The following is a 26,332-nucleotide window of genomic DNA, read 5'->3' as shown; positions in this document are numbered from 1 at the left end:
GCCGGGAAACGGCTGTCCCGGCATGCAACTCGTCGCCCCCACGGTGACTACAACCCCCAGAAGGCCCCGCGGCGGGCCAGCTCACCGCGAGTGGCCTAAGGGTGCCACTGCCCCATCCTCCTTTGCAGGCTGGGATATGTAGTCCCCTAGAAGCCCGGGGGCAGTAGTGTGGCGTGGCACGATGGGAACCGTAGTTCTCTGGTGCGAGTCTGAGGACGCGGGCACAGCCCGGCCCGGTGCGTCTGCGGGGAAGCGCATGCGCCTACCAGGGCGGTGCCTCGGGGGCGGGCGGGCGGAGGGCTGCCGGCTCCGGGCTCCTTCCTGCCGCTAGCTGCGCCGCTCCGCCCTCTCCAAGATGGCAGCTGTCGGTGTAAACAAGGTTGGGGCCGGTACCGGGATGGAGGGCAGCCGGGGGTCCGGCGGCAGCAGCGGCCGCGGCCCGGCTGGTGCCGCAGTGAAGGTGAGATGAACTGCTTGCCCTTCGCGCTGTCCGGCTGGGCCGCCTCCGTGTGGTAGGGCAGGCTGCGGTGGCCGGGGTTGCACCGTCGCTGCCCCAGCTGGGTGAGGGAGCAGTGCCGGAGCGGCGGGCCTGCGGGGCGGGAGGCGGCCCCTGAGGCGGCGGGGCTCGGCTGGGCGCGGGCCCGGCTGGGAGGCCGCGTCGGAGGCCCGTTGCCCGCCTCGTCCGCGCTACCGTGGGTCGCCTCGGAGCGGGTTGCCGGGCGGGAGGCCTCTGTGTGAAGGGAAGGGTGGCGGCCGCAAAGCAGGGAGCTGTCTCGGAGAAAACGGTGACGCCTGGGCTCCCTGAAGGCGGTTAGCTGACTCCATTATCTTATGGATTGTCGGGTGGTTTGGTTTTTGTTGTTTTTTTGTTGGTTTTGTTTTGTTTTGTTTTTTGGTTTTTTGTTTGTTTGTTTGTTTTGGGTTTTTTTGTTTTGGTTTTTGTTTTGGTTTGTTTTTTTAATTTTATTTTGTTTTGGTTTTTTTGTTTGTTTATTGTTTTTTTTTCTAAATGACGGTCAATTTTGCTTTTTATTAGCGGTTTAAGATGTTCCAGTCCCCCGCTGCTTGTTCCTGCTACCTCGATGCTGCGTTTGTAGCTTCATAAATGGCTAACTTGGTATGACTGACCTTTTTATGTGGATCAGCTATGAATGGAAGCTTTCTCCACCAGCCGATAGTCTGCTTTGGCAGGGTCTAGCCCTCCATTTCCTTTTCCTGTCAGGACATTTCTGCTTACTTGTGCGGCTTGGCCAGTGGGCTTTTCTTGTGGCAGTGCATTAAATGAAGTGGGTGAGAACTAGTGGTGATCAGGTGGGATGCTGAAGAGTTAAAATTCTATTCGTGTCTATTTATTTATTTTTTAAATATCATTCTTTTGATTGTTACTTGTGTGTACAAAGCAAAATTAATGATTCAGCCTATCTGCTGTGATTGCAGGAACTTCTGTAAAATGAACTGTGTCATAGAGATTAGGGTATGAAGTTCTGCTTTTTTATCAGCTCAAAACCAAATACAGTCTCTTTTTAAATTGTAGGTTCTCGAGTGTGGAGTCTGTGAAGATGTATTTTCTTTGCAAGGTGACAAAGTTCCCCGGCTGCTTTTGTGTGGCCATACTGTCTGCCACGACTGTCTTACCCGACTTCCTCTTCATGGCAGAGCAGTTCGTTGTCCTTTTGATCGACAAGTTACTGAACTAGGTAAGAAAACATAAGTCTAAAGTTCTTGAAACCTGTCAGCCAAGGATATCTAGAAAATAACACTAGATAGAGATTCTTGATGCTCTGCTTAATTATATTTCCAAGTAATTAATGTGCAGTGTTCCTTTTCATTTAGAGAAGCTCATAGTACTGTTAAGCAGTAGTAAAACAGTTATCTTAAAAAAAGAAACTAAAGATTTTATCTTAATCTCGTTGAACCTGGGCTTGCAAGCTTTATACCTTAACATCTTAACACCTATATTTGTAAAGGGACTACTCTATTTCAAATTGGGGTTGAAGAGTTTCTGAATGGGTACTAGCTTCCTGTTGTCCTGAACACTAAGTAAACCATGCAATTAAATAGGTAGTTTCTTTGACAAACAGAGTTTTCTGGATTCATGATGAAGTGATATAGAGGGAAGTATCATTGATAACAAACCTGATTTTTGAAATGTGAAGTAATTCTATATATGCAGTAACTGATAGTGGCAGGCTACCAACAGGAATTCCCTTACTGTAGAAGCATCTGCAGACAGTTTTTGAAAGGATAAGATACAGCTTTTATTCAACAATGGAAATTTATTTTAGGCAAAAGAGTACATATGCTTATAATTCCTTCAGAATAGGAATTGCCTATTCAGCATAGGATTACAGGGAAGACGAGTTACCAGAAGAATTTGTACTGAGAAGAACCTTTTAATAGAACTGGCTCCAGCAGTTTTGAATAGCACTTGGGTAGAAAAAAGCTGTTCGAAGGAGGAGAATCCTCAGAGAAGGAGATCTCTAATATAGTTTGAATTTGCTTGAATAAGAATTTACTTTGGAGTAAGAGAATCTGCTAGATTGTAGACCAAACTCAGAGGAATATTAGGGAACTCTGTCAGATTCTTTCATGGAAATCGGAGTCAGGAAAAGAAATGTCAGTCTCATGTGAAAGAGGGTTTTTTTTCTGGGGGAGGGAGATGGTAAGTATGAGCATCATGAATGATTGCCAGTCTAAAAGATGTGTTTAAAAAGAGTCATGGTTTTTCTTACTTCTTATCTATGACTGTACAGCTGCACAAGATCTGTTAAAGTATGCTTTTAAGGGGGAGAACGTTAGAGAACAAGACTTAGTCCTGCCAGTGTGAAACTTTTCTGTCCAAGACCGCTGCTTGTAACTCGTAAAGTAAAAGTGGCATTTTTATTATGATAGGGAACTTGTCACTTCTTAGTTTTTATTGTGCTTTTTTTTCCTCCCAGGCATCGGAAAGTATCCTATCATAATTTTTGTCGGTTTCAAGTTTAACAAAAACAAAGCTTTTTAAAAACATTTAAAGTTTTTTTTTAATCCTGCATAATATTGAGGGGGTTCTACTGAAACACAGTGAAATGTTTTTAAACTTGTAAGGCTCCTACCGATAGGAAGAGGGAAGAAAAGCTTCAGCTTTTATGTCTAGGATAGTAGACTTGCATCCTACTGGCTAGTACTAGAAAGAAGGATGATATGCTGTGACCAGCAGTTGTGCAAAAAACTGATAGGTAGAAAACTTCAGCAAAACAACTTGAAAGTAACAATAGTTCTGTGAATAAAAATGTTCTGCCTGGTGATTGGGGGCAGAAGAAGGTAATAGCCACTTTTAGTCTTACCAGGTCCATACGAACCGTCTTAGGAAATATTATTACTTTCAACATGTTTTGTGGAATGGAGCTCATCATGGTCCCTCTTTGAGGCATCAGTGTATTTGTTGTCTTGCTCTAATCACCTAGTAATTACTGCTGTTGATTTAATCTTCTATGCTTGTAGTTCTGTTTCCTTCTGAGAGCTCAGGAGTGGAGCTGGGAGGGAGGCATGACAAGTCTGGGCACAGGGAACTTTTCATCCTTCCCTCCCCTCCATTTAAGGGTGTGTGAGAAAGCAAGCTCCATTTTCACCCATTTCTGCACTTGCCATTGTGCCATTTAATGAAGTAGTCTTAGGAAGCTGTTCAGTATCAAAATCTCGGATATAGGATTGCTGCCAAGAGAAAGTTCTGTTGAAAGAAAAGTTGTATAATCAGGGTGTAAAGCTACCTGTGTTGGAACAAAGTTCTTAATCAGTAACTGGATTTTACAGATGCTTTTTAGTTTGTCATTTAACCTATACAGTTCAGCAGATAGACATGTTTGTTTTCCTTTGCTCTTAATACTAAATCACTCAATCCTGTATTAGTCCAAGTTTTCCCAAGGTGTCTTGGGACCTTTTTGAAAGAAATACTCGGGGATCTATGTATATATAGATACAGCTGTATTTTCTCCCTTCTGAAGTGGACTCTTGGTTTGAATTTATTAGCCTATCTCTTCTATATATATAAAACTGTAAGGGAAGGCAGAGTTAGAAGTACTTTGTCAATCAGGATTTCTGGAAATATGAAGTCTGCAAGTGAAAATTGGCAACACATCGTTTATGTGCTGAGCAAAATATTCTGATAGTTCATAAAATCTTGCTATGAGAGAAAATATTTAGTAATGAACTGGTAGAATTATAGCCTGCCCAAACCATATGGCTTTGCAGAGTAGACCAAGCATAGATTTTTGGGACTTTCTTGAGAGTTCTTTAATGAAGTTGCCCATGATTAATCTTCTAGTGGAGATTTCTAAATGAGTACATACATGTTGAAGGCATGTGAGCTGCCTATTGTTCACCAACTGGATTAACATTCTTTACCCAGAAATATGTAACAGAAAAGATTTTTTAATTTTTAAAATTTTGAAGCCATGAGTCTGGAGATTGTGTTGACTCAGGCAATATATTTAGGGAAAAATCTATAAAAGCGATCTTTGTAGAATAAGAGACTCTTCTTAAAGCCTTTTCCTTAAAGTATGTTGATTTGGGAGAAGAGGTGAATAATTTCTTGCAAACTGCTTTCTCTCTTCCTGCATTGGATTAGTGGGTTGTTTCTTTTTAAAAAAATACATGGACCAGGGAACTGTTGTGAAGGATGTGTGCATGTAACAGCTTTGGAGGCTCTGGCTTTTGACTTTTGCTGGGCAGCTCTGCTAAGGAAGCTTTTAACAGTTTATGGCTCAGGTGAACTCTCCCTATCATGATCACATTACAGGTCTGAAACTATTTTCTATCATTAGAACTTCTTCAACTGATGTATGCAGATGTTGGCATCCTTCATAGAATCAATCCCATTGGTATTGTTTACATTTATATACCCTTTTGCTAGTGTTTGAGTGATAAGATAAAACTTCAAAACATTGTGCAAGAAAATGTGGCTTTAACGTAACATTTTCTTGGCTTTGTTCAGATGTTTAGACAAAAGTTGCTCCTTTATTCTTTGCATTATTTATAATCCTTTTGCAGACAAGCTTTATGCTTTTGAAAATGACATTTGTATTGTTGGCTGGAGTTGGTCTTAATATCTTCGCTCTGTCACTATCTCATTCCTGGCTGACACACTGCCTGCTATTCATGTCTTACTCGTCTTTTGAGAAGAGACAGTCAGATTGTGTAGGGGTTTTGTAATGGGCACAAACGTCCCTTGTAGACACAAGGGTGAGATCATTAGACTCTTTTACATTTGTGACCAAAGCAGAATTTGAGTTAAAGTCCAAGAGATTAAATAGATGTAGTTACACAACGCATCCTTTAGTGTTCTGGAATATAAAATAAACACTTGATCAGATGTGTTGGAAATGTGTATATTGAGTACATAGTAATTTTATAGCGGGTTTAGTGTAGAAAGCAGCAAAGTGGCTTTTTCTCAAATATGTACATGCTATGGTAGATACCAGTGAGATGAGACATGACTTTCTGTATGATAATGCATGTTTTATAGGGTGCTTACTGGTTATAAAATCTGTTTTAGTAGATTAATAGTTGATGTGTAAGCTTTGCATGTTTTCCCATCTGTATCCAAGATCAACAGTGCCCTGACAATGTATAACATGTATTAGCAAATCTCAGAATATATAATAAAAAGTTAAAGAAAGAATGTAAAAGCAGTGTAACTTCATTTCTCTTGACAGCTTTAAATTATGAATTAGAAAATAAACATAGAATAGCTACAGATGGAATCTTTTCAGATCTTTTCTGTTGGTTACATTTCAGTAAATTAGTTCTGCTTTAACTTTTCTGGCTTGGCTTTCTCTTCGTGCTAGACGTGGAACAGAACATGATTAAGATCAGATACGAGAATGTAAACTGAGGACAGTATTTCTTATGTTGTTTTTTTTTTTAATAAACTTACTAAAACCTGTGAAAGGAAATACTAGTGTAAGAAGCTATTTAATGATTGAGCAAACGCTTCCTCTCTCAGCCTTATCCTATGTCCAATGTTTGCTCAAAGGCTAAGTCAATGTTTGCTTAAAGGCTAATTTGCTATAATCTAGTCCATAAGTAGGTTTATCCTTTTGGTGTGGGTACATCCATATATACTCTGCTATTAATGGCTATCTGGATTAGTGGCTAATCTGGAGATACAAGGTCCACATTAGTATCAGCAGTCATTATATGGGTGTGTTGTTCATGTGGTCAAGTTCATGCTGAAGGTTGTGTGCAGTCAGTTTGCCATGGGACAGTGCTATTCTAAGCACTAAAAAAGAACCATTTAGCCACTTTTCTGTGCTTTGCCTTCTGTGAGTTAGTGTCTAGAAATCTGTCTAGATACAGTGTCAGCAAGTCTGGACTCCATTTACAAACTGGTTTGACATAATTTACATTCTAAAAGTGGCTATTGCACTCTGTATTTCTTCAGCTTGTAATAAGAGGTGACTCTTCCATGGTCTGTGTTATGAAAAACACTGTGATCCTGCTAGTAGTGCTAAAGCTAAAAAATAACTAAGCTGTGAAGTCAGAATATATCAAGGCAGATGACTGTGCTTGTGCTAACTGTAATTGTGGAGGACCAGAACGTAACTTCTGTAAACTCCGTCAAGATCTGTGGCAAACAAAAGCTAAAATACTCTAAAATACTTTTTTTTCTTTTTCTTTCCTCTTGTTTGCAATTTATTTTGTGGAGTGCAGTTGGTAATGCTGTCTGTACCAGAGAAGGCTTCCACTGTGGAACTGATAACTACAGAGAGCACTGACAAACCTTTGCTTTATACCTAACTTAAAAGTTGCTAATCAGTGTATCTTGATAGGCCCATTTCCAGAAACATACATTTGCTAAAATGAGTGGTCTTCTACTGGTAGGCATTTTGTTTTAAACAGCCAGTGTTGTTTTGTACCAGTTGATGGTGTTAGAGGGGAGAATAGCTTATGTGTTCCCATTTGTAGCTGTAGTAAAACAGTTTTAATCCATTTATCAGTTCTCTGAACTCTGCCATTTATCAGTGAGGCACATAACTTCTATTTTGAGTTTGGCCACTGAGAATATTTTGATGGTTTAAACTGAGGGGGAAAGTGCCTAGGAAAGAAAATTTCATGTATCAAAACTGGAAGCTACACAAAACAGTAAAGTATACAGTGTGGATATATTGGTTCCTGTTCACCTCCCTCTTCAGAGGTTCTATAGCGTTGTTGCCCTCACTTTGGCCAGTTGTGGCATGCACCTCATGAAACTACTTGTTCTGTTCTCCGTCATGGGAAGATAGTTGGCATGTGAGCATTTCAGTTTTCCACATGTGCCTAGCCATGTAATGCAGCTCTGCTCTTTGTAACAGTACTGGAGGAAGAATGTTGTCAGGTAGTAAAGCCACTTGCATGTATCTCAAAGGAGTTTTGAGGTCTTAAGATTGAAAGCCAGTCTCATTTTTCTTGTTTCATAGTTCTGGAAGTAAAAGAGAATGTTGTGGTTTAACCTCTGTGGGCAGCTCAGCCCCACTCAGCTGCTCACTCGCTCCCTTGCAGTGGAACAGGGGAGTGAATTGGAAGGGCAAAAGTGTGTTGAGATAAAGACAGTTTAATAGGGAAGACAAAAGCTGTGCACTCAGCAGAGCAAAATAAGGAACTTCTTCACTGCTTCTCACTGGCAGGCAGGTGTTTAGCCATTTCCAGGAAAGCAGGACCACTTCCCATACTGGTTACTTGGGAAGACAAATGCTGTAACTATGAATGCATACACACACCTCCCCCTCCTTACTCCTTCTTCACCCCAGATTTTATTGCAGAGCATTATATTATATGGTGTGGGATGTCCCTTTCGTTGGTTGGGCTCAGCTGTTCCAGCTGTGTCCTCTCCCAGCTTCTCACGCACCCCCAGTCTCCTCGTTGCCAGGGCAGCATGAGAAACAGGAAAAAGGTCTCATTGCTATGTGAGCACTGCTCAGCAGTAGCTAAAATGCAGGTGTATTATCACTGTTTTCGTCACAAGTCCAAAAACATAGCCCCATACCAGCTACTATGATGAAAATTAACTCAATCCCAGCCAAGATCAGTACAGAGAATAATTCTTAACAAGCTGAAGCTGAAGACAGGAGAATTTGCAGATGGGTTGGGGCTTTTTGGTTGTTTTTTTTTGCTTTTGTGTACACTTCCTTATAAAATATGTTGTGACATATATACATCTTAAAAGTACTGCCTTTTATGAAGTGAATATATTTGAACACTGCTTGTATAATTATACACAAGAGCCTTTACAGCTGTGTGTACTCTGTGTGCTGCAAATCCAGACTCCTGTGGGAGCTGAAGATCCATATTCTTAGAGCCATGAAAATGCTGATTATTCATGGCTATGTGTACCAAGCTGAGGAGCAGTGAAACATAAGTATTTGGGATGGGCACTTAAGTTTGTTGGTTCTCATAGCTGCCTGCTACTCATAGTAGTTGGTGTCTGTCTGTTCATTTGGAACAGCACATTCACTCTAATGATAGATCAAGTCTATGGAGTGTTTGATAAATCTCAGTACTGAAGAAGAAAGACTTAATGTCTGCATAGGATCACTGGGCTGACATCTGAATTCCAGAAGGATGCAGAGGGCGTATGCCTACCAGACTATGACAGGGCAGCATAATTTAGGAGGTATGGAACAACACTCAGGAGAACCAGACAAATTAAGTGGCCTAGGGTTGCTCTTTGGGAAAACAAATGGGATACAGTTTCTATGAATTCATATCAGATATAAACTTACGTCAGACACCACATATGTGGACTGAACGGGTCAAGAGTTCTTAGGCATCATCTGGAACCAACCTCAGGCTCCAGTTGCTGTTCTGCTAGTCTTTGCATCTGGATTATGAGAGGCAGCCCAACTTTTTTCCGGATCTGGCATTGTTTTCTAAAATTGTGTTTTCCAAGTCACGCTTGAAGCAAAGCATAAATCGAATAAAGCAATTACTTGAATTTAATAAAGAACTGTAGTATGTAGGTTTTTTACAATGAATAGCAGAAGTTCACTAAAAGTTTGTCTCATGTTCTTAGATAGGTATGTTTGCATGAAGTACAAAAGAAATACTTGAATTACAAAAGCAGTGTCCATATGCAGTTTTGCCTAGCTAGTGGGGTCCCACGCTCTAAGAAGTAAAGTAAAGTAAAAGCAACCTTTTCTTTTCTTACAAACCTAGTCAAAGTTCCATCATAAAATTGATGAGTCAATTTCAGGTCCTACAGATTCTGTTTAAATGTAAGGTGGTATCTCTGTGCACCTTCTTAGCTATGTAAATGTACATCTGTCACTACCCTGGCTGGCACTACTGGTAATATTCTGCCTTCTCTCATTCTGCTCAACGCTAGCAACCCCCGCTATTTATTTTCCTGAAGTTAGTAGCTTCTGTACATTTATCTCTTTGACAGATGTTTACATAAGGGCAATGTTATGTGACATGATGTTACGCTATGTGGTTTTCACAGAATCACAGAATACCAGGTTGGAAGGGACCTCAAGGATCATCTGGTCTAACTTTTCATGGCAAAAGCATGGTCTAGACAAGATGGCCCAGCACCCCGTCCAGCCAAATCTTAAGTGTGTCCAATGTTGAGGAATCCACCACTTCCCTGGGGAGGATATTCCAAGGGCTCATTGTTCTCATTGTGAAAAATTTTCCTCCTGTGTCCAATCAGAATCTCCCCAGGAGTAACTTGTACCTGTTACCCCTCATCTTTTCCATGTAAAAAGGGAGTCTCCATCTTCTTTGTAGCCACCCTTTAAATACTGGAACCTGGTGATAAAGTCTCCCCTAAGCCTTCTTTTCTCAAGGCTGAACAAAGCCAGTTCTCTCAGTCTTTCCTCATATGGCAGGCTTCCCCTATGTGTCCTTTGATCAGTCCTTTGATCATGTCTGTGGCCCTCTCCAGCCTGTCCACATTTTTTTTGCATAGCAGGGACCAAAACTGAACACAGTATTCCAGGTGTGGCCTGACAAGCACTGAGAGGAGTGGGATAATGACTTCTTTATCTCTGCTAGTGATGCCCTTGTTGATGCAACCCAGCATCCTGTTGGCTTTCTTTGCCGCAGCGCACACTGTTCACTCACATTGGGTTTGTTGTCCACCAGGACCCCTAGGTCTGTTTCTACAGAGCTGCTCCCCAGCTGGGTAGATCCTGGTCTGTGCTTCACTCCTGGATTATGTTTTCTCAGGTGCAAGTCCTTACATTTGTCTTTGTTGAACTTCATAAGGTTCTTGTTCGCCCACTTGTCCAGCCTATCCAGGTCTTTCTGCAGGGTGGCTCTCCCTTCCGAAAGATCCACTTCCCATCAGTTTGGTATCAGCAAACTTCATCAGGGTACACTTAATCCCATCATCCAGATCACATGAAGACATTAAACAGCGTTTAACATCAATCCCTGGGGTATTGTACAACATCAGTCCCTGAGGGGACCCCACTTGTGACAGGCTGCCAGTGTGAAAAGGAGCTATTTACCACCACCCCCTGGGTGCTGCCTGTCAGCCAGTTCCTGACCCACCACACAGACCGCTTGTCTAGACCATAGCACATCGGTTTCTCAAGGAGGAAGCTCTGGGGAAACTATATCAAAAGCCTTGGAGAAACCCAGGTAGACAATGTCCACCACTCGCCCCTTATTAACCGAGCAGTTTACTCTGTTGTAGGTGGTGATCAGGTTTGTCAAGAATGATTTTCCCATGATGACTCCATGCTGGCTTTTCCCTCTTGCGTGCTTCATTTGGCTCGTGATAGCCCCCAGGAGGATTTGTTCCATAACTTCCCAAGGGACTGAAGTTACACCGATGGGCCTATAATTTCCTGGATCCTCCTTTAAGCCCTTCTTGCAGATGGGAGTGACATTACTCTTCTTCCAGTAATCTGTGATGTCCCCCCATCTATCACGACGTCTCAAAGATTGTGGAGAGTGGCCTTGCAACAATGTCAGCCAGTTCTCTTAACACCCTTAGGTGGGTATCGTCAGGGCCCATTGATTTGTAGGGGTCAAGCTCCTGTAATAGTTCACACACCAGCTCTTCCTTCGCTGATGGTGGGTCTGTGTTTGCATCAGCCTGGATTGTTGTTCCCAAGGCCTGGGGCCCAACAGCACTGGTAAAGACAGAGGTTAAGAAAGTGTTGAGAATCTCTGCCTTTTCAGCATCATTGGTGACTAACTCACCTCTCCTGTTTAACAGCAGGCCAATATTTTCCTTCTGTTTCTGCTTGTTGGTTACATACCTGGAGGACCCTTTCTTGTAGTTTTTGACATCTCTGGCCAATTTCAATTTAAGCTGAGCTTTTGCTTTTCTAACTGCCTCTCTGCATTCCCTGGCAACGCCCTTGTATTTCTTTACAGGTATTTGTCTGCATTTCTGTCTCTGGCACAGAGAGGCAAAAGGAGGATCAGAGATAACATTGGTCCATTTCTTGATGTGGTCAGTCACCTCACAGATAAGGAAGTAGACAAAGCAGAGACATTTAATCCTGGGATAATCCTGGTTATACATACCAATTGAGGGATGAGAGGCTGGAGAGCAGCCCCACAGAAAGAGATCTGGGGTTTTGGGTTGATGGCAAGTTGAACAAGCAGAAAAAGACTTGGGTGTCCTGGTTTACTTGGTGTGCTGTTGTGGCAAAGGAGGCTAATGATATCCTGGGCTACATTAGGAGGAGTGTTGCCAGCATGGGTGGTGATCCTCCCCCTCAGCACTGGTGAGGCCACATCTGGAGTACTGTGTCCAGTTTTGGGCTCCCCAGTATAAGAGAGATGTGGAGCTACTGGAGCAAAAGGCCAGTAAGATAATGAAGGGACTGGAGCATCTCTCATGTGAGGAAAGGCTGAGAAATATTTTAAAAATATCTGAAGGGAGAGTATAAAGAAGATGGAGCCAGACTTTTTTCAGTTTTTCTAGTGACGGAACTAGAGGCATTGTGCACAGTTGGAAACACAGGGAGTTCTGTCTGCACATAAAGAAACAATTTTGACTGTGAGGATAACCAGGTTCTGGCACAGGTTGTCCAGAGAAGTGGTAGAATCTCCCTCCTTGAAGATCTTCAAAAACTGCTTAGGCAAGGTCCTGAGCAACCAGTTTTTGGTGACCCTGCTTGAGCAGGACTGGGCAAGGTGATGTCCAGAGGTGCCTTCCAATGTCAACCATTCTTTGATTCTGTAATGACTGAAAATTGATGATCCAGTGCTGAAAGATGGTGCTTCATCACTTGAGCCACTTTTGTCTTGCAACAAAGAAAATGTCTTTACATTAATGACGATGATGCTGAAAAAAGTCAAGGGATGATACTTTCTTGTAGAAGCAATCACTAGGGTTCTCATATGCTACATGGCCTATGAAAGTAGCATGTCGCAGTGGTCATTGGGATGCAATTCTGGTTTTGCTTCTTATGTTGCTGCTTGTTTTTACTAGACTGAGATCTGCAATAGATGTTACATCTTGTCATTCAGGGAATATGAGATTTGTCAGTGTGAGTTCTTCACAGCTTCTGTTAGCAGAGTAGAAATGTTCACTGTATGTAGTTATGCAAAATACTAATTTTTATGACACATTAGAGTTTGTGTATTCCCTGTAGCCTTTAGTTGTTAGCTATTGCAGATTATTTTACAAGTGTTTTTACTGAGTTTTTGTAAATTTTTTATAATCTTCCCATCTTTTCAGTACAGAAATTCTGCATAAATATTAAGTAGTTCCATGATGGAAGGAAGGAAGAGGATGGGAAGGTAGTGTCAGCTTACGTAGAAAAAGTGGTGGTTGTATCTCACTCTAGTTAATATCACTGTAGTTAATGTGCTCTAAATATTTGTCAGAATCTCAACAGTGGTTCGTGGAACTTCCCACGATGGTATTTGCTTGAGGTTTTTCTTCTTCTCCGCCCCTTCATTTAACTCTTCCTCAAAAATAGGAGATTCTGGTGTCTGGGGCTTGAAAAAGAATTTTGCTTTGTTGGAGCTCTTGGAACGGTTGCAGAATGGACCTGCTGGGCAGTGTGGGACGTCAGAAGAAGCCATTGGTCTGTCTGGAGAGGTACTGAGCTTTAAAAAAAGCAAAAAGTTTGTTACATTTGCCTAAAGGTATCTCTAGGTAGAAAAAAAAATATTTTTTTGCCGAATGTAATTTATTAGTAATGCTGTTGTTTTCTTTCAGTATCTAGTATTAAGGCTTCAATTAATTGCTTCATAATTAAATGCTAATCCGTACTGACTAAAGCATAAAATAAAAAGGTATTGCCAAGCATGCATACCCTTTTCCCCGTTTTAGACTTTTAACATTTTCAGAAAATTTTATTAATTTGGATACTTTAGTTATAGTGATTAAGGACAGTTTTCTAAAAGTTCTCAAAAACTCTTCATAAAGGCTTAAACTCTTCTTCCCTAGCAGTTGCCTTTTATAGTCATTTGATATCACTATATCGTGATAGTACTTCATTATCAAAAATAGTTGCTTTAATCATTTCAGTATTAATAACTGGTTTGCAAAAAGTATCATGCACTCTAGGATTAATAACTATCCTAAGCACCTATTTTTCCATTGGTGTTTTGTCTGTCTGTAACTTCGTAATTCTTTGTTCTGTAATGACTGATTCAGAGGAAAATGACTGGAGCCTGAATTATTGTAGCCTTCAAGCTTTCACAACTTCCACTGAAGTTTGAATTTATAAAATCACTGTACACCTCTAGAATTGGCATTGGCTGTAAAAGAAACTGACTTTTATTTTTTAAAAATTTACTGGGAACATAAAATCAAGTTTTCAAAGTAGTCCAAATATTTATTAGTGTGTAACTTTTAAGGAAAGTCTGTTTTCAGGCTTATATTGGTGGCAGGTCTGCTGATTTTCCACAGTTATTAATGTTCTTAACAACTTAAGTTTTGTCTTTTGTTGTTGTTGTTAGAGTATCATCCGTTGCGATGAAGATGAGGCCCACGTTGCATCTGTATATTGCACTGTCTGTGCCACTCACCTGTGCGCAGACTGTTCCCAGCTTACTCATTCTACAAAGACACTGGCGAAACACAGGCGTGTACCTCTTGCTGATAAACCTCATGAGAAGACCATGTGCTCCCAACACCAAGTACATGCCATTGAGTTTGTTTGTTTAGAAGAGGGTTGTCAGGCGAGTCCTCTTATGTGTTGTGTCTGCAAAGAATATGGGAAGCATCAAGGTCATAAGGTACTGCTAATAATCCGTTTCTAGTCATGCTGTGGGGTGGATTGCATAATTATTTATCCAATTAAAGTACAAAAGATTATCAAGAAAGGAGGGTAGATTCTTGATACGTCTTGATATGAAGAACTTCATACTGTTCTTTTGTTTTCCCTTCATTGTGGGTAACTGCCATGGTAAAATTACAAGAAAAACATCATTATTTCTAAGATCACAATAAGTTATATATATATTAAGAATGACAGTCCCTTTATCTAATGCTTTGCTGAACTTCTCACAGCATTGAGTCACTAGTTCTGAAAGTTGTTTTTTTCATAGAATCATAGAATCATAGAATCATCTGGGCCGGAAGGGACCTTCAAAGGTCATCTAGTCCGACCCCCGCAAGCAGTAGGTGCAGTCAAGCCTGGGGTGCAGTCCAACCACCCTTCATTTTTTTAAAAATGATTATGGTAAACAGGCAAATTTGTATATTTACTTGTGTGACTGCTAGATACCTATCTTAGTCTCAGCATAATCTGTAACTCCTGATTGCATTTTAAATTGTAAGATGGTTTTAAGTTCTTACTTTCCTTTCCTGTATGTATGTATGTATTAAAATATAAAACATTATTAAGGAATATATTTATGATTGATCTTTGATATTTTGCTTTTTATTAATAGCATTCTGTCTTGGAACCAGCAGCCAACCAGATTCGTGCATCCATTTTAGACATGGCCCACTGTATAAGAACTTTCACAGAAGAAATCTCAGATTATTCCAGAAAATTAGTTGGAATTGTTCAGCATATAGAAGGAGGAGAACAAATAGTTGAAGATGGAGTTGGAATGGCCCATACAGAACATGTATGCTTTTTTTTCCCCCTACATGCACAGAACATTTGCTTTTTGTGATAACAAGGATAAGGAATTTCTTTGAAAATTATACATGGCTTTTAAAAGACAAGACCTTAAGTTCTTCACTCTACCAAGTTGGTTTTGAGGCTTAAGCCAGCAGATAGAGGGAAACTTATAGTCCATTACAATGTTTTTAGGCTACATGAAAATAGGGAGGCAGTATGGAAAGCTCCATAACTGCTAGTACAATGCTGAAGTACTATGACAGATTGCATCTGTTCTCAGGTGCTATTGAGGTGCTGCATATATGCTTTTGAGGCTTTTTTCCCTGGTCATGTTTAGTAAGGTGTGTATACACACAGTTAACCTATCTGATTATTGGAGTAACTTCTTGGATGATTTTGATCTTAGGGCTGATAAGACTCACTGTATAACTGGGTCTTGAACTGTGATGTAGCCAAGCAGGTGAACATAAATTAGATACTGGATTAAAATGAAAAAATGTACTTCTGGAATCAACTGCTGTCCTTAATCCTCTGGATCTCCTGACTGCAACACTGTAGGTACCAGGGACTGCAGAGAACGCTCGCTCATGTGTCCGAGCCTATTTTTCTGATCTTCATGAAACCCTTTGTCGTCAGGAGGAAATGGCTCTTAGTGTTGTTGATGCTCACGTGAGAGAGAAGTTGATTTGGCTTAGGCAACAGCAAGAAGACATGACCATCCTCTTGTCACAGGTTTCAACAGCTTGCCTTCATTGTGAAAAGACTTTACAACAGGTAGGTTGACAAGTGAGCTGTAACATATGGCTAGATAGGTGGAGCTGCAAATTAACTTTAGGCTACAGACAAAAAGGTTAGATGGTAGTCTGCATTTTTATTTCCTTTACAACGTTACAGCAACAATGTTATGATCGAAGTATTCATTACAAGGGAGTGTTAGGCAAGAATAATCAATACAGAAGCATTAAGTCTTCCAGTTGCTGGAAATCCTGTGGCATGGTTCTCTTGTCTGGAGTAATTTCTGATTATTTGTGAGGTTAGTGGGAAGGTGAGAAACTGGAAGGATTATTACTTATTGGAAGGATTTTACAGTTGCAATGACCCCTATGGGTGTTTAAAGATAGTGGTTGTATGAGGATGGTAGGAAAAAAGGTTTTGGACTAAATAGCTTTTGGTAGCACTTGTAATAATATTAAATATGTGAAGAAAGTGGCTATTTGAGAGTATCGGTGGTCCATTATTCACTTAATTTAGTGATAGCATATGTAGTGAACAGTAAGCTCAGTGTGAGAAATTATTCCATTACTGTGTTATTTGTAATTTTTTTTTAGTTTGTTTAGAACTAGTGTCAGATTGCTTATTCAGATGTACTTGTGAACTGTGCAAATATTCCCACCATTAATGACTGGATATAATCTTTTTGTGTTGTATGTAGCTGTGTGCTGCAAAGCAGCTGCTCTATTCCAGCTGCTGGAATGATTTAAGTATTCTTTTTATGTTACATTACTGTCTCTTATAATTTATTTTTGTATTCATACAGGACTAAGAGGTCAAAGAAAAAAGTTTTTTAAAACTGCAGAACTATTTAGTATCTATTAGTTTTAAGGAAGAATGGCAGGATCTTCACATTTGTATTGCAATTTTAAATAAATCTATTTTGTAAATGTGAGTTTCTTAACTAGGGTTAAAGAAAATTTAAAGCATATTTAAAGCATTTAAAATGCTTTATTTCCAGCCATCATATTTGCATTGTGTTTGGTTATTTTAAATAAGTTACTAAAGGAAAAGCATGCTTTTGTTTTCTTTGTCTATTTAGGATGACTGCAGAGTAGTGTTGGCGAAACAGGAAATCACAAGATTGCTAGAGACATTGCAGAAACAGCAGCAGCAGTTTACAGAACTTGCAGATCACGTACAGCTGGATGCTAGCATACCTGTCACTTTTACAAAGGTATTCTTAATCTCTTGAAAGTACAGCTATCCGCTCTATGAAGTCCCGAATGTAATTTAAAAGAAAGCAGGAACATTATATGTTCATTATGATGCTGTATTTGTTGCAGCAAATTTAGACAGTTTGATATCAGAGCCACCGTGTCGTACCATATGATGAGTGCCATCTGGTATTTGAACAACAAAACCACTGTGCTGTTATAGTAAGTGTGAGAAACATTTGTGTGACATTGACTACATCAGTAGCTTTGCTTGAAAATTAGCTGCTTTCTTTTAGATATGTAAGATCGTATTTGTAAATTCTAGAAACACCTTTGTTTAGAAACATCCCTTATTTGTTGTTCATTCAAATCAGACCAGGAATCTAACCATAGATTTTTCCATGTATGTTTGGCTTTTTCAAGAGGACAGCATAACTTCTGCAAAATGTTTATTATTTTATTTCCTGAAAATTGCACATCTATTTTTAAATGCAATTAATACTGTTACAACTTAGAGTTTATAGTATTAAAAATAATGTATTTATTTCAATTCGTTAAATTATAATTTGTCTTATAGTTGCTTTGTATTCGCTGATAGTTTAGACACAGTTCATCTTCTAAGTAGTTTTTTTTTTACTGCTCTAATATCATTTCAATACCGCTTATTCTTTGAAGGGGATGAAATTACTTGTAGTTTGATAATGGTGATACTTTTCACGTAGGAAAGTAAATAAGTTTGAAACTCTAAAGATCAAGAAGTACTTTGATTTATGGGGGTTTTTGGTTCTGAATGGGTAAAAGAGGAATAGGATCTATTGTTGATGAGGTGAAACTAAGGATTTAACTGTTGCTGTTGAACATTTTAGTATAAGGAAGTGGATGCTTCTGTGGGGATTCTGTCCCAGTCCTTGTTGATGTCCAAATACTTTGTTTTGTAAATTCAGTATATTTGAATTTCCTTGTAAGAACTGCTTTGTCAGATCAATAAATGCAACGTTTTCACTTCTGCCCCTGAGAGCGGGGCCCTGAGAGGGTGGCCAGGTTGGCTCACTGTCAGCAAGCTCCGGCCACAGGTAGGGTGCTGCGTCCAGCAAGAAATGTATAAAATTAGCAGCTCTATCCTAAGCTGCCTCTTTTCCTTCCTCCTTCTTTTCAGGCACAGAGAAGAACTGGGGAGATTCATCTCCAGAAATTTTAGACAAAATCAGAACTGAGGCTTGAGTGTGAAAACGGTGCTGAGGGATGGCATTATTTAGACTCTTCAGTGCCTTTTGCATACTTTTGTGTTCTTTCTCTTTGCCTGTACCTTTCTTGCTGACATGCTTGTCAAGAATCCACCCACAGGTTTTCCCTCTCCAGGAGATAAGTCTTTTTTGATAACATGCTGTGTTGCAATGTTGTCACTGAATTTAGCAACTTAAGCTCCGAGTTGAAAATTCTAGATCTTAGGGGAAATGTGTTGAAGAGCAAGTAAGTCTCAATGTTTTATTCTCCAGATCTCAAATGTTCAGTTAGTCCTTTGGTTTTGGAGCATCTGCCTTGTGTAGTGTCAAAGGTGTAGCACTGAAACTATTCAGCTTGTACAAGTTTATTTCACAAATCCAAATAAAGTCATTTTTTCACAACAAATATTTAGCCTGTGGAGTTCTATGCCAAGGGTCTTCTGGGCCCTAAATGTCTCTGGTTTCAAGAAGCAAACAGACAGGTTCATAGATGAATAATATATCAAGATCTGTTAGTTGCAGAAACCACACTGTTTGCTCACTAAGTCCATGAGCAGCTAGCTGTTAGACACAGGGAGGGTATTTAGAGGAGTTATCACTGTGTGCTTTCCTTGTTCCTTACTTTCACACGTATCTATCTTCACCTAGTTTCAGACAACATGCTAGATTAGATGGACCTTTGATCTGATTCTTACACTTAAAATTCTGATTTTGCTGACTTCTGCGTTGTGGTACTTGCATAAATTTTTTAATTAATTTTTTTTTTAGAAAGCAGTTTCTCTAGAAAAGTATTTTTACTCTTTGAAGATTACAATAGCGTAAAGTCATTTAATTAATCTCTATTGAATATTCTGGCAGTATGCTACTTCATCTGTGACAGAGGGGAGAATGGAGTTGCATGTCATGATGACATATATCCAGCTATTTAATGTATGTGTGTGCATATACATACACACCTTAAATCACATTGTGTAGATGTTTATACATCTGGTCACACTGGTGCATGTTGGTCTTGTACCAGGAGTGATTGTTGCATTTTTCCACTCAATAAATAGCATTTCTAATGCAAGAAGAAACAAAAAGCTGTGTGCGGTATGCAACGGTTTTGTGTATTACATGCCCAGCACAGCGCTGTCTGGATTTTGCAGGAAAGCGAATGTATGGCCACATAGTTCTGATGATTGAAACTCTGCTATTTCATCAAGGTACCATTTCTAAGTACTTCAAAATATGTTTCAGGGATACATAGTAGTCTTACCCTATGTTGTTTATTTTACAATTTATGATTTGCTGGTTTATGTTAGCAATACCACTTGATCACATTGTTAGCATCAGCTTACTCAACACTCATGGTAGCTTGATCTAAACTACAAATAGGAAGGTGATTCTTTTTCCTTGCCTCCAAGCAAGACTTGGCGTTTCTTTTGTTTGTTTTTCTTCACTATTTCAGATTACTGCTTAATGCTAATAATGTTGCTGTTGCAATGTGGTAAAGGATTAGAAGTGTTTTGAGGTGAATAGGGGTAGCTATGGAGCCTCCAGCAAGGAAATAATTCTGTAGGTGGGAGCATTAATAAAGTGACAAAACGTAGTGTAAAAACTACAAAACCAATAGAAACTTCTGTGGTCAGGGAACTCCAACTAATTGCTACGAACAATCCATCATGCAGTTTGAGCCAAAAATGATGAAAGATTTTGAAATTTTATCAAGTACAGACATACTAGCAGGAGATTAGCCATCTTTCTAAAAGGCCTGTGGTAACTCAGGCAGAAGTTACAGGTTCACTACAGAGATTATTGGATATTTTGGTTTGTATTATTGCTGGAGGTGGTTGGTGATTGTCTCTTGTATTTTAGAGTCCAACCATTTAATCACTTTACAAATGGTGACAAGATAAATATCTTAAACATAAAGTTTTTCTAATTTTAATTTCCTAAACTTGCTTTTGTTTTGTGTATGCTGTTTCTTCCAGGACAACAGGGTACATATTGGACCAAAAATGGAAATTCGTGTTGTCACTCTAGGATTGGATGGAGCTGGCAAAACAACCATATTGTTTAAGTTAAAGCAAGATGAGTTCATGCAGCCAATTCCAACAATAGGTTAGTAGCAACAATTTATATGTGGGGTTTTTTTCTGAATGTTTGACTTATCTGTAGAATTTGATCATTTTATATTCATACAGAACAAGACTATACAACTTTAATATTTTTATTCTAGGTTTTAATGTTGAAACAGTAGAATACAAGAATTTGAAGTTTACTATTTGGGATGTAGGAGGGAAGCACAAATTGAGGCCCTTGTGGAAACATTATTATCTCAATACACAAGGTGAGACTAGTACAACTTTTAAACTGTATTTTGTCCTCTAGCTTGTATTTCGGAGCCAAAAGATTATTAATAGAAATAATTTATAGCTGTAAAAATTGTTCATACAATACAAAGTCGAGCTGCTAGATTCATGAGCTAAGAAATTTTAATCCAGTTGGTCATAGTGTCTGCTGCATGATAAAGGTGCATTCTCCATAAATCCATCAGACAGCTCATGGAGCCAAACAAAATTAGAATCTCAGTTAAACTGGTTCTAGCCAACAACAGACAAGGTGCAGTGTTCCAAAGTTCTCATAGTGAGGAGTAGTACTTGCCAGGTATGAAATTTAAATAGCACTTGAAATGAAAATACCCAGCCTTTAGGAGCCTTTAGTTGGCCACTTAAAACATTCCACAAAGTTCTGTAACTTCTGACTTGGTGTTGCAGTGTAATATCTGGTCATAGAGTAGATTATTCGTTCTGAAAACATTGACTTAAGTGGTGCCGACTTAGAATTGATGCTATCCTTCTGTAAATCCTCCACAGTTATTTTCCAATTTAGAAGGGGGTTCATCTTCATTAATTAATTCCAAATTATCTGAAATACTTAGAAATTACAAACATCAGTTTATGTGCTCTTCTTTGTGCATTATTTCAGTCTTCATTACAAACTTTAACATTTTAAATTGTTCGTCTTTTCAAACTTTTAAAAATCATATTTCGGGATTTCTGTTGTCCTCTTAAATCTTACCATGTAAACACCAGTAGCATGGAATCATACCAGCCTTGAAGAATTGTATGTTGGAGAGAAAGTCTAAGCAGTTAACCTGGTGCATACCTGCAGTAAGTTTTGTTTAGTTTTGGAGTAGGGGGGGGATTTCATTGCAAAAACCATGAGTTTAAATTCTGTCCTCTACCTCTGCCTCCCTGACTCTCCAGTCTTTCTGGCATCTTGGTTACGCTCAGTGGTGGATAGTAAAACCTGCTGCTGCTGTGTTGGATTCATGGCAATCTTCTCTGGATTGTGTAGGCTGTAGCTGAAGGAAGCGGTGCCGATTTGGCTGAACCTGTAGGTTTTACAGCCAGTTAAGGGTAACTGGAACAGTCGCATGGGAGTTGATTGAGTATAAATGGATCAAGAAATGGTTTGAACTGAGATACTCAATCCACACATAGCAAATCTGGTTTTAGACCTAAGTAGTTAAAAATGTCACAGCCTTTATATTAGAGTAGGCAAAAAACTTCAGACTTTTTTCCGTGCTTTAGGATGAATTGTAGATTTTTGTCAAAGATGTAGAGGTATATAGGGCATTTCTCACTCCTCCTGGATTTGAAATTGAAGTTGCGCGCTGCTGAGAAACCTCACATAGACTGCTAGAAAGAAAGAATTGTGTCAGCTGAAAGCTAATTTTGCAGAGTTTAGATTGTGTGTAAAACATTTCTCTCTTTCTTTCACAGCGGTGGTGTTTGTTGTTGATAGCAGTCACAGAGACAGGGTCAGTGAAGCACACAGTGAACTTGCAAAATTATTAACAGAGAAGGAATTGCGGGATGCCTTGCTCTTGATCTTTGCTAATAAACAGGTACGTGTAATTTTTTTTACTCTGTTACTCCTTTCCTCAGTTTTTGTATCAAATTCCAACTCTCTGAACCCTCTGGGTAGGGAATGGTAATGTAGAAAGGATAAAATGTAGATGTTTTCCTTATGTTTAATGCTGGTAAAATAAGTGGTGCTAGAGTGCTTAGTAGATTCAACAACCAGTTTTTATGTTATGGTAACAAGGAGTAACTGTTTTATTTGACTTTTGTGTTTGGAAAGATTTTACATGATCTGTAGCTTCAGTCTCAGCTATCAGTTAAAAATAAAGTGCTTCAAGTATAATACAGAAGAGTAATCGAGTCTTTGTATCTGGTTCTGTTGCAGGATGTAGCAGGTGCGCTTTCAGTGGAAGAAATGACAGAACTGCTGAGTCTCCACAAACTCTGCTGCGGCCGTAGCTGGTATATTCAGGGTTGTGATGCCCGAAGTGGTACAGGACTTTATGAAGGATTGGACTGGCTTTCAAGGCAGTTAGTGGCTGCTGGTGTCCTGGACGTGGCTTAAACTTACAGAAGCTGCGATTTAAGAGTGTAGTTTACTGTTGTGTTTTGTTTGCACGATTTAGGATGTTGTAACCACGTCTGCTGTCTGAAGAGGGGATTTTATTTAACTTGGTGGTTACAGAAAAATATAAGCCTTTATCCTAGATTGGATAATTGGTTCAGTAAACTTGTGCAGTTAATAGTGGTTTTGAAATTTGATATATTTACAAGTAATGGGATGGGCTAGTTAGAAGGGTGCCTTGAAATTCTTTTTGGTGAAATTAGATTGTTATAATTTAAAATTCTTCTCTGATAAAAAAAATGCATTGGAATTCGTCTGATGATTTTAACAAGATTACAGTAGTTCATTGGTGTCAGAAAAAGTTTGAGTTGTTTAGAAATACTTTCCCAGGAAAATATTCCAAAATCCATCTCAACTTATTAGAATAGCCAGCTCTGTCTATTAGTCAGAAAGAAATGGTGCCACTCTTTAATATCTAAAGAATGTGTTCATTTAAAGGTGGCATTGAAAATTACATACAAATACATCACAAAAAGAAAATGTTTCCCCCATTATTTGTTAGATTTCTGTTGGTTACCAGAAGGCAGCGTAACTGGGCAAAGAAAACTGAGAATGGGGAGCCAGTGTTGCAGGGCTAGGGATTGGTGGCATTGTGTAGGTAGTTGTTTTCTAGCTGGGGGGAAGGGTTAGTTGTTTGTTTTCTTTTGGTTTTGTTGGTTTTTTTTTCTGTTAATTGCACACATGCTATATTATTTATGGACAGACTACAGTGGTATTGAGGTGAAAGCGTTTTTGCGTGCTTGGGCACATAATCTGCCTTTAGAAATTAAGCTTACTCCTCAAGAAGTCAACGAGGGTCAAAAAGAAAAACGACCATACTTAAAAGAAGTAGTGCAGTGTAATGCCAATCCAGCTGTGTACTTCATGTAGAAGTCATGCTTCCAGATTAAGGTAGTGGCCTTAAAATATTAAATAACACAATGTAAAAGCAGTGTACACTAATTATAACTTACTTAGAAGAGCAGATGGTAAAATGTGATATAAACCTTCCATAATTAGATTTTCAATTCTCACTGTACCTTCTACATGGAACTGTCACCAGTGCCTCTATTTTCAAAGATTACTCATGCACAAACCCATGAAATATGGGTGTAGTCCCGTTTAAATTTAGAGAAGGTTGCAACGACTTAGTGATCTCTTTGTCTGCTGCACATGCAACTCTGCTAACAGTTTTATCTGTCTGATACGTGCACCAGAATCTTCTGACCTCCTCTTTAGGTGCACACTATTGCCAGTTGAAGAAACCATGCCATGGACCTCTTCCTGTTGGTAGAGGAGTTACAAAGGGCACGGCCAATAGATCAAAACTGCATATCATCACTTTTCTTCCTGGAGTAGGGGTTGAATAGCAAGAACCAGAGAGTGGACGTGAGCAGTTGTTTCACAGATGGGTAGGTATTTTTGCCACTCTGAAAAGTGTCTTTACATGTGAGAGCTCTGAACCTCACCTGGCAAAGAACATGTATCCCCGTATCTGTGGCTGTGGCTTTTATTGAAATATTATTGATTTTATGATGTTTTCCCACTACATACCTTAGGTAAAGCCAAGAATGTATAAACAAGTAATTTAATACATTTGCACTTTTCTTCCAAGAGGAAGCAGTTAAGGTAACTACTGCCTCATAATGACACTTATTTGTAGTTTTCTCTTGCTACTTAAATTTCATGTAAATGGTCTTAAATGCAGCTTCAGTTTCAGCAAGTCTAATGACTTGAACAGTAGCTGAAAGAACACTAAGCTTTAAAGTAGTGAAATGTTTGTGAAATGTGCTTCAATGCCTACCTGTGTACATAGGTACTGAGAAAGGGGTATTTAGTCTTTCTTCAGACAACCTGATAGATTTGGAAACAGTTTACAACAAAGTGAAGGGTGCTTTCTTGCACCTACCAACTAAAAATCATTTGTCCTTCCCAGCGTGTAACTTCTTGGGCGCTGGACAGTTGGCTGACTGTCCCTTCATAGCTCTCTTTAAAATTTGAACAAGTTCTGCTAAGCATGGTAGATATCTTTTCCTGGAATATTTTTAACAGAGAAGACATGTATTCTTTAGAAAATCCCGCTTCTGCAATGTTATTTTAGCTGGCTTATGCTTCGCTTATACATGCCTCTCAGTATAGTTCTGCTTTAAAATGTTCAAGGTGACCAGTTTGGATTTTTTGTAACATTACATTTGAGGGCAGAGGAAAAAGTCTCCTTCGTGCATATTTTTGAGTACAAAGGATTGCTTGTGACACATGGACTGCTACCATAGAAGTGTTTTTAAATGGAATTTATTTAAGATGACTTGAAGTAACTGTGAAAGTGTTGCATTCGTCTGTGAACTCTTCAGTGTAAACAGCTACACTAAGAGGTTTATTTGTATTATACATTCATACTACATATAAACTGCTACCGTTATAAATCTAAGCTTGTTTCACCAGTTTTACTGAACTTTAGTTTTTAGTGTGCTGACTTATGAAATATGTAATTGGAGTATTTTCTCAACTAGAACTCACTCAAGCATTACTAACTATGGGGATTATTTGAAAAGACCAAGTAACTTTTCATAGGATTTTGACTTAAGTGTGAAATGGAGTAAATACAATATCCAGTGACTGTGTTGTGGCTTTCTTTAAAGAATCTCAGCTCAAAAATAGTATGTCTAGGCTAACTGAAAAATAATGTTTTATCACTTGATATGGTCTTACTCTATGCTACCTTCAAATTTATTGTGGACTACGTGGTACACGAGAGTTTTATTCTGAAATAGTCCTTATTCTTAACTGTTGGAGTAGGTGTGGATGTTATGTAAAGATTTCTTGAAAGAAAGGTCTCTTTTAGTGGAAACATGAGCTGCTGCAGTTTGAGTTGCCCAGAAAATGAATTCTTCTCAATAAAAGTATCTGAAACTTTGAGAATTGATTTTAATAAACTTGGCTTTTTTTTTTTCTTTTTTTTTTGGTCATGTCATCTCAGAATAGAAGTGTGCTACCTTTAACTTACTGTAGAATTTTTCTTTTTGATCCTTGAAGGTATCCCTGTATGTCACTGAAGATAAGCTTCCTGGTGGTGGCAGCTTCTGAGGGACTGAATTGGATTAGCATGCATCGCACCTCATTTCATGAACAAAGTTGCCAGAACTGTAAACTCCTGAGTCTTGTATGAGTGCAGTGGTGTTAGGTGAACATAAACAGCCAAAGTTAATTTTAGTGTATTTAGAGTAGACTCAATTATCCAACATAGTAACAAACAGGACCATATCTAGCCCCAGATTCATGTCAACTTGAGAAGTCTGAGCTTTCATTGAGGACTCTGTCCGAAACACCTGGTGTAAGCTTACATTCCCATCATTTAATTTAAATTAAGTATGGCAGTTAGAAGTAGTAGTGTTTGTAGGACCTTGGGTAAAAATGAAGCCGGAAACACACTCCCTAGGCTAAAATAATGAGAGAGCAAACACAGAAAGGAAAAAACATTCTTGGCAATGCCAAACAGGTTGCACAGGACTTTGTATGCTGGCATTCCAAGAGTTGATCATTGCTCTTGGACACAGAAGACACCTACACAACCATTTTTAAAGGACAGAGGTAGATTACACGTCTTGTTATAGCAAACAGTATCATAACATAATTCTTGATGCATGTATATATGATTGAATAGTTTGCTCAGCTTAGATTTCTGACCTTTTCCTCGGTCAAGGATTTCAATACTGTGAAA

The 26,332-nt window shown here is 39.2% G+C and overlaps 1 protein-coding gene across 1 annotated transcript; it reads left to right on the top strand.

Annotated features, from left to right (window-relative positions):
- The first annotated feature begins 349 nt into the window (after positions 1 to 349).
- Positions 350 to 25,536, top strand: TRIM23 (tripartite motif containing 23). Its single transcript, XM_074165746.1, has 11 exons — positions 350 to 460; positions 1,535 to 1,697; positions 12,906 to 13,027; positions 13,894 to 14,172; positions 14,830 to 15,012; positions 15,567 to 15,782; positions 16,822 to 16,956; positions 20,133 to 20,262; positions 20,381 to 20,491; positions 21,930 to 22,054; positions 22,396 to 25,536. The coding sequence occupies exons 1-11, from the start codon at positions 356 to 358 to the stop codon at positions 22,573 to 22,575; spliced, it is 1,749 nt and encodes a 582-aa protein (XP_074021847.1). The 5' UTR covers positions 350 to 355; the 3' UTR covers positions 22,576 to 25,536.
- The last annotated feature ends 796 nt before the right edge of the window (positions 25,537 to 26,332 follow it).

Source organism: Numenius arquata, chromosome Z, assembly GCF_964106895.1.
Source record: "Numenius arquata chromosome Z, bNumArq3.hap1.1, whole genome shotgun sequence".
Classification (NCBI taxonomy): Eukaryota; Metazoa; Chordata; class Aves; order Charadriiformes; family Scolopacidae; genus Numenius; species Numenius arquata.
The sequence above is the reverse complement of the archived record's forward strand: the minus strand, read 5'-3'. Positions and strand labels throughout refer to the sequence as shown.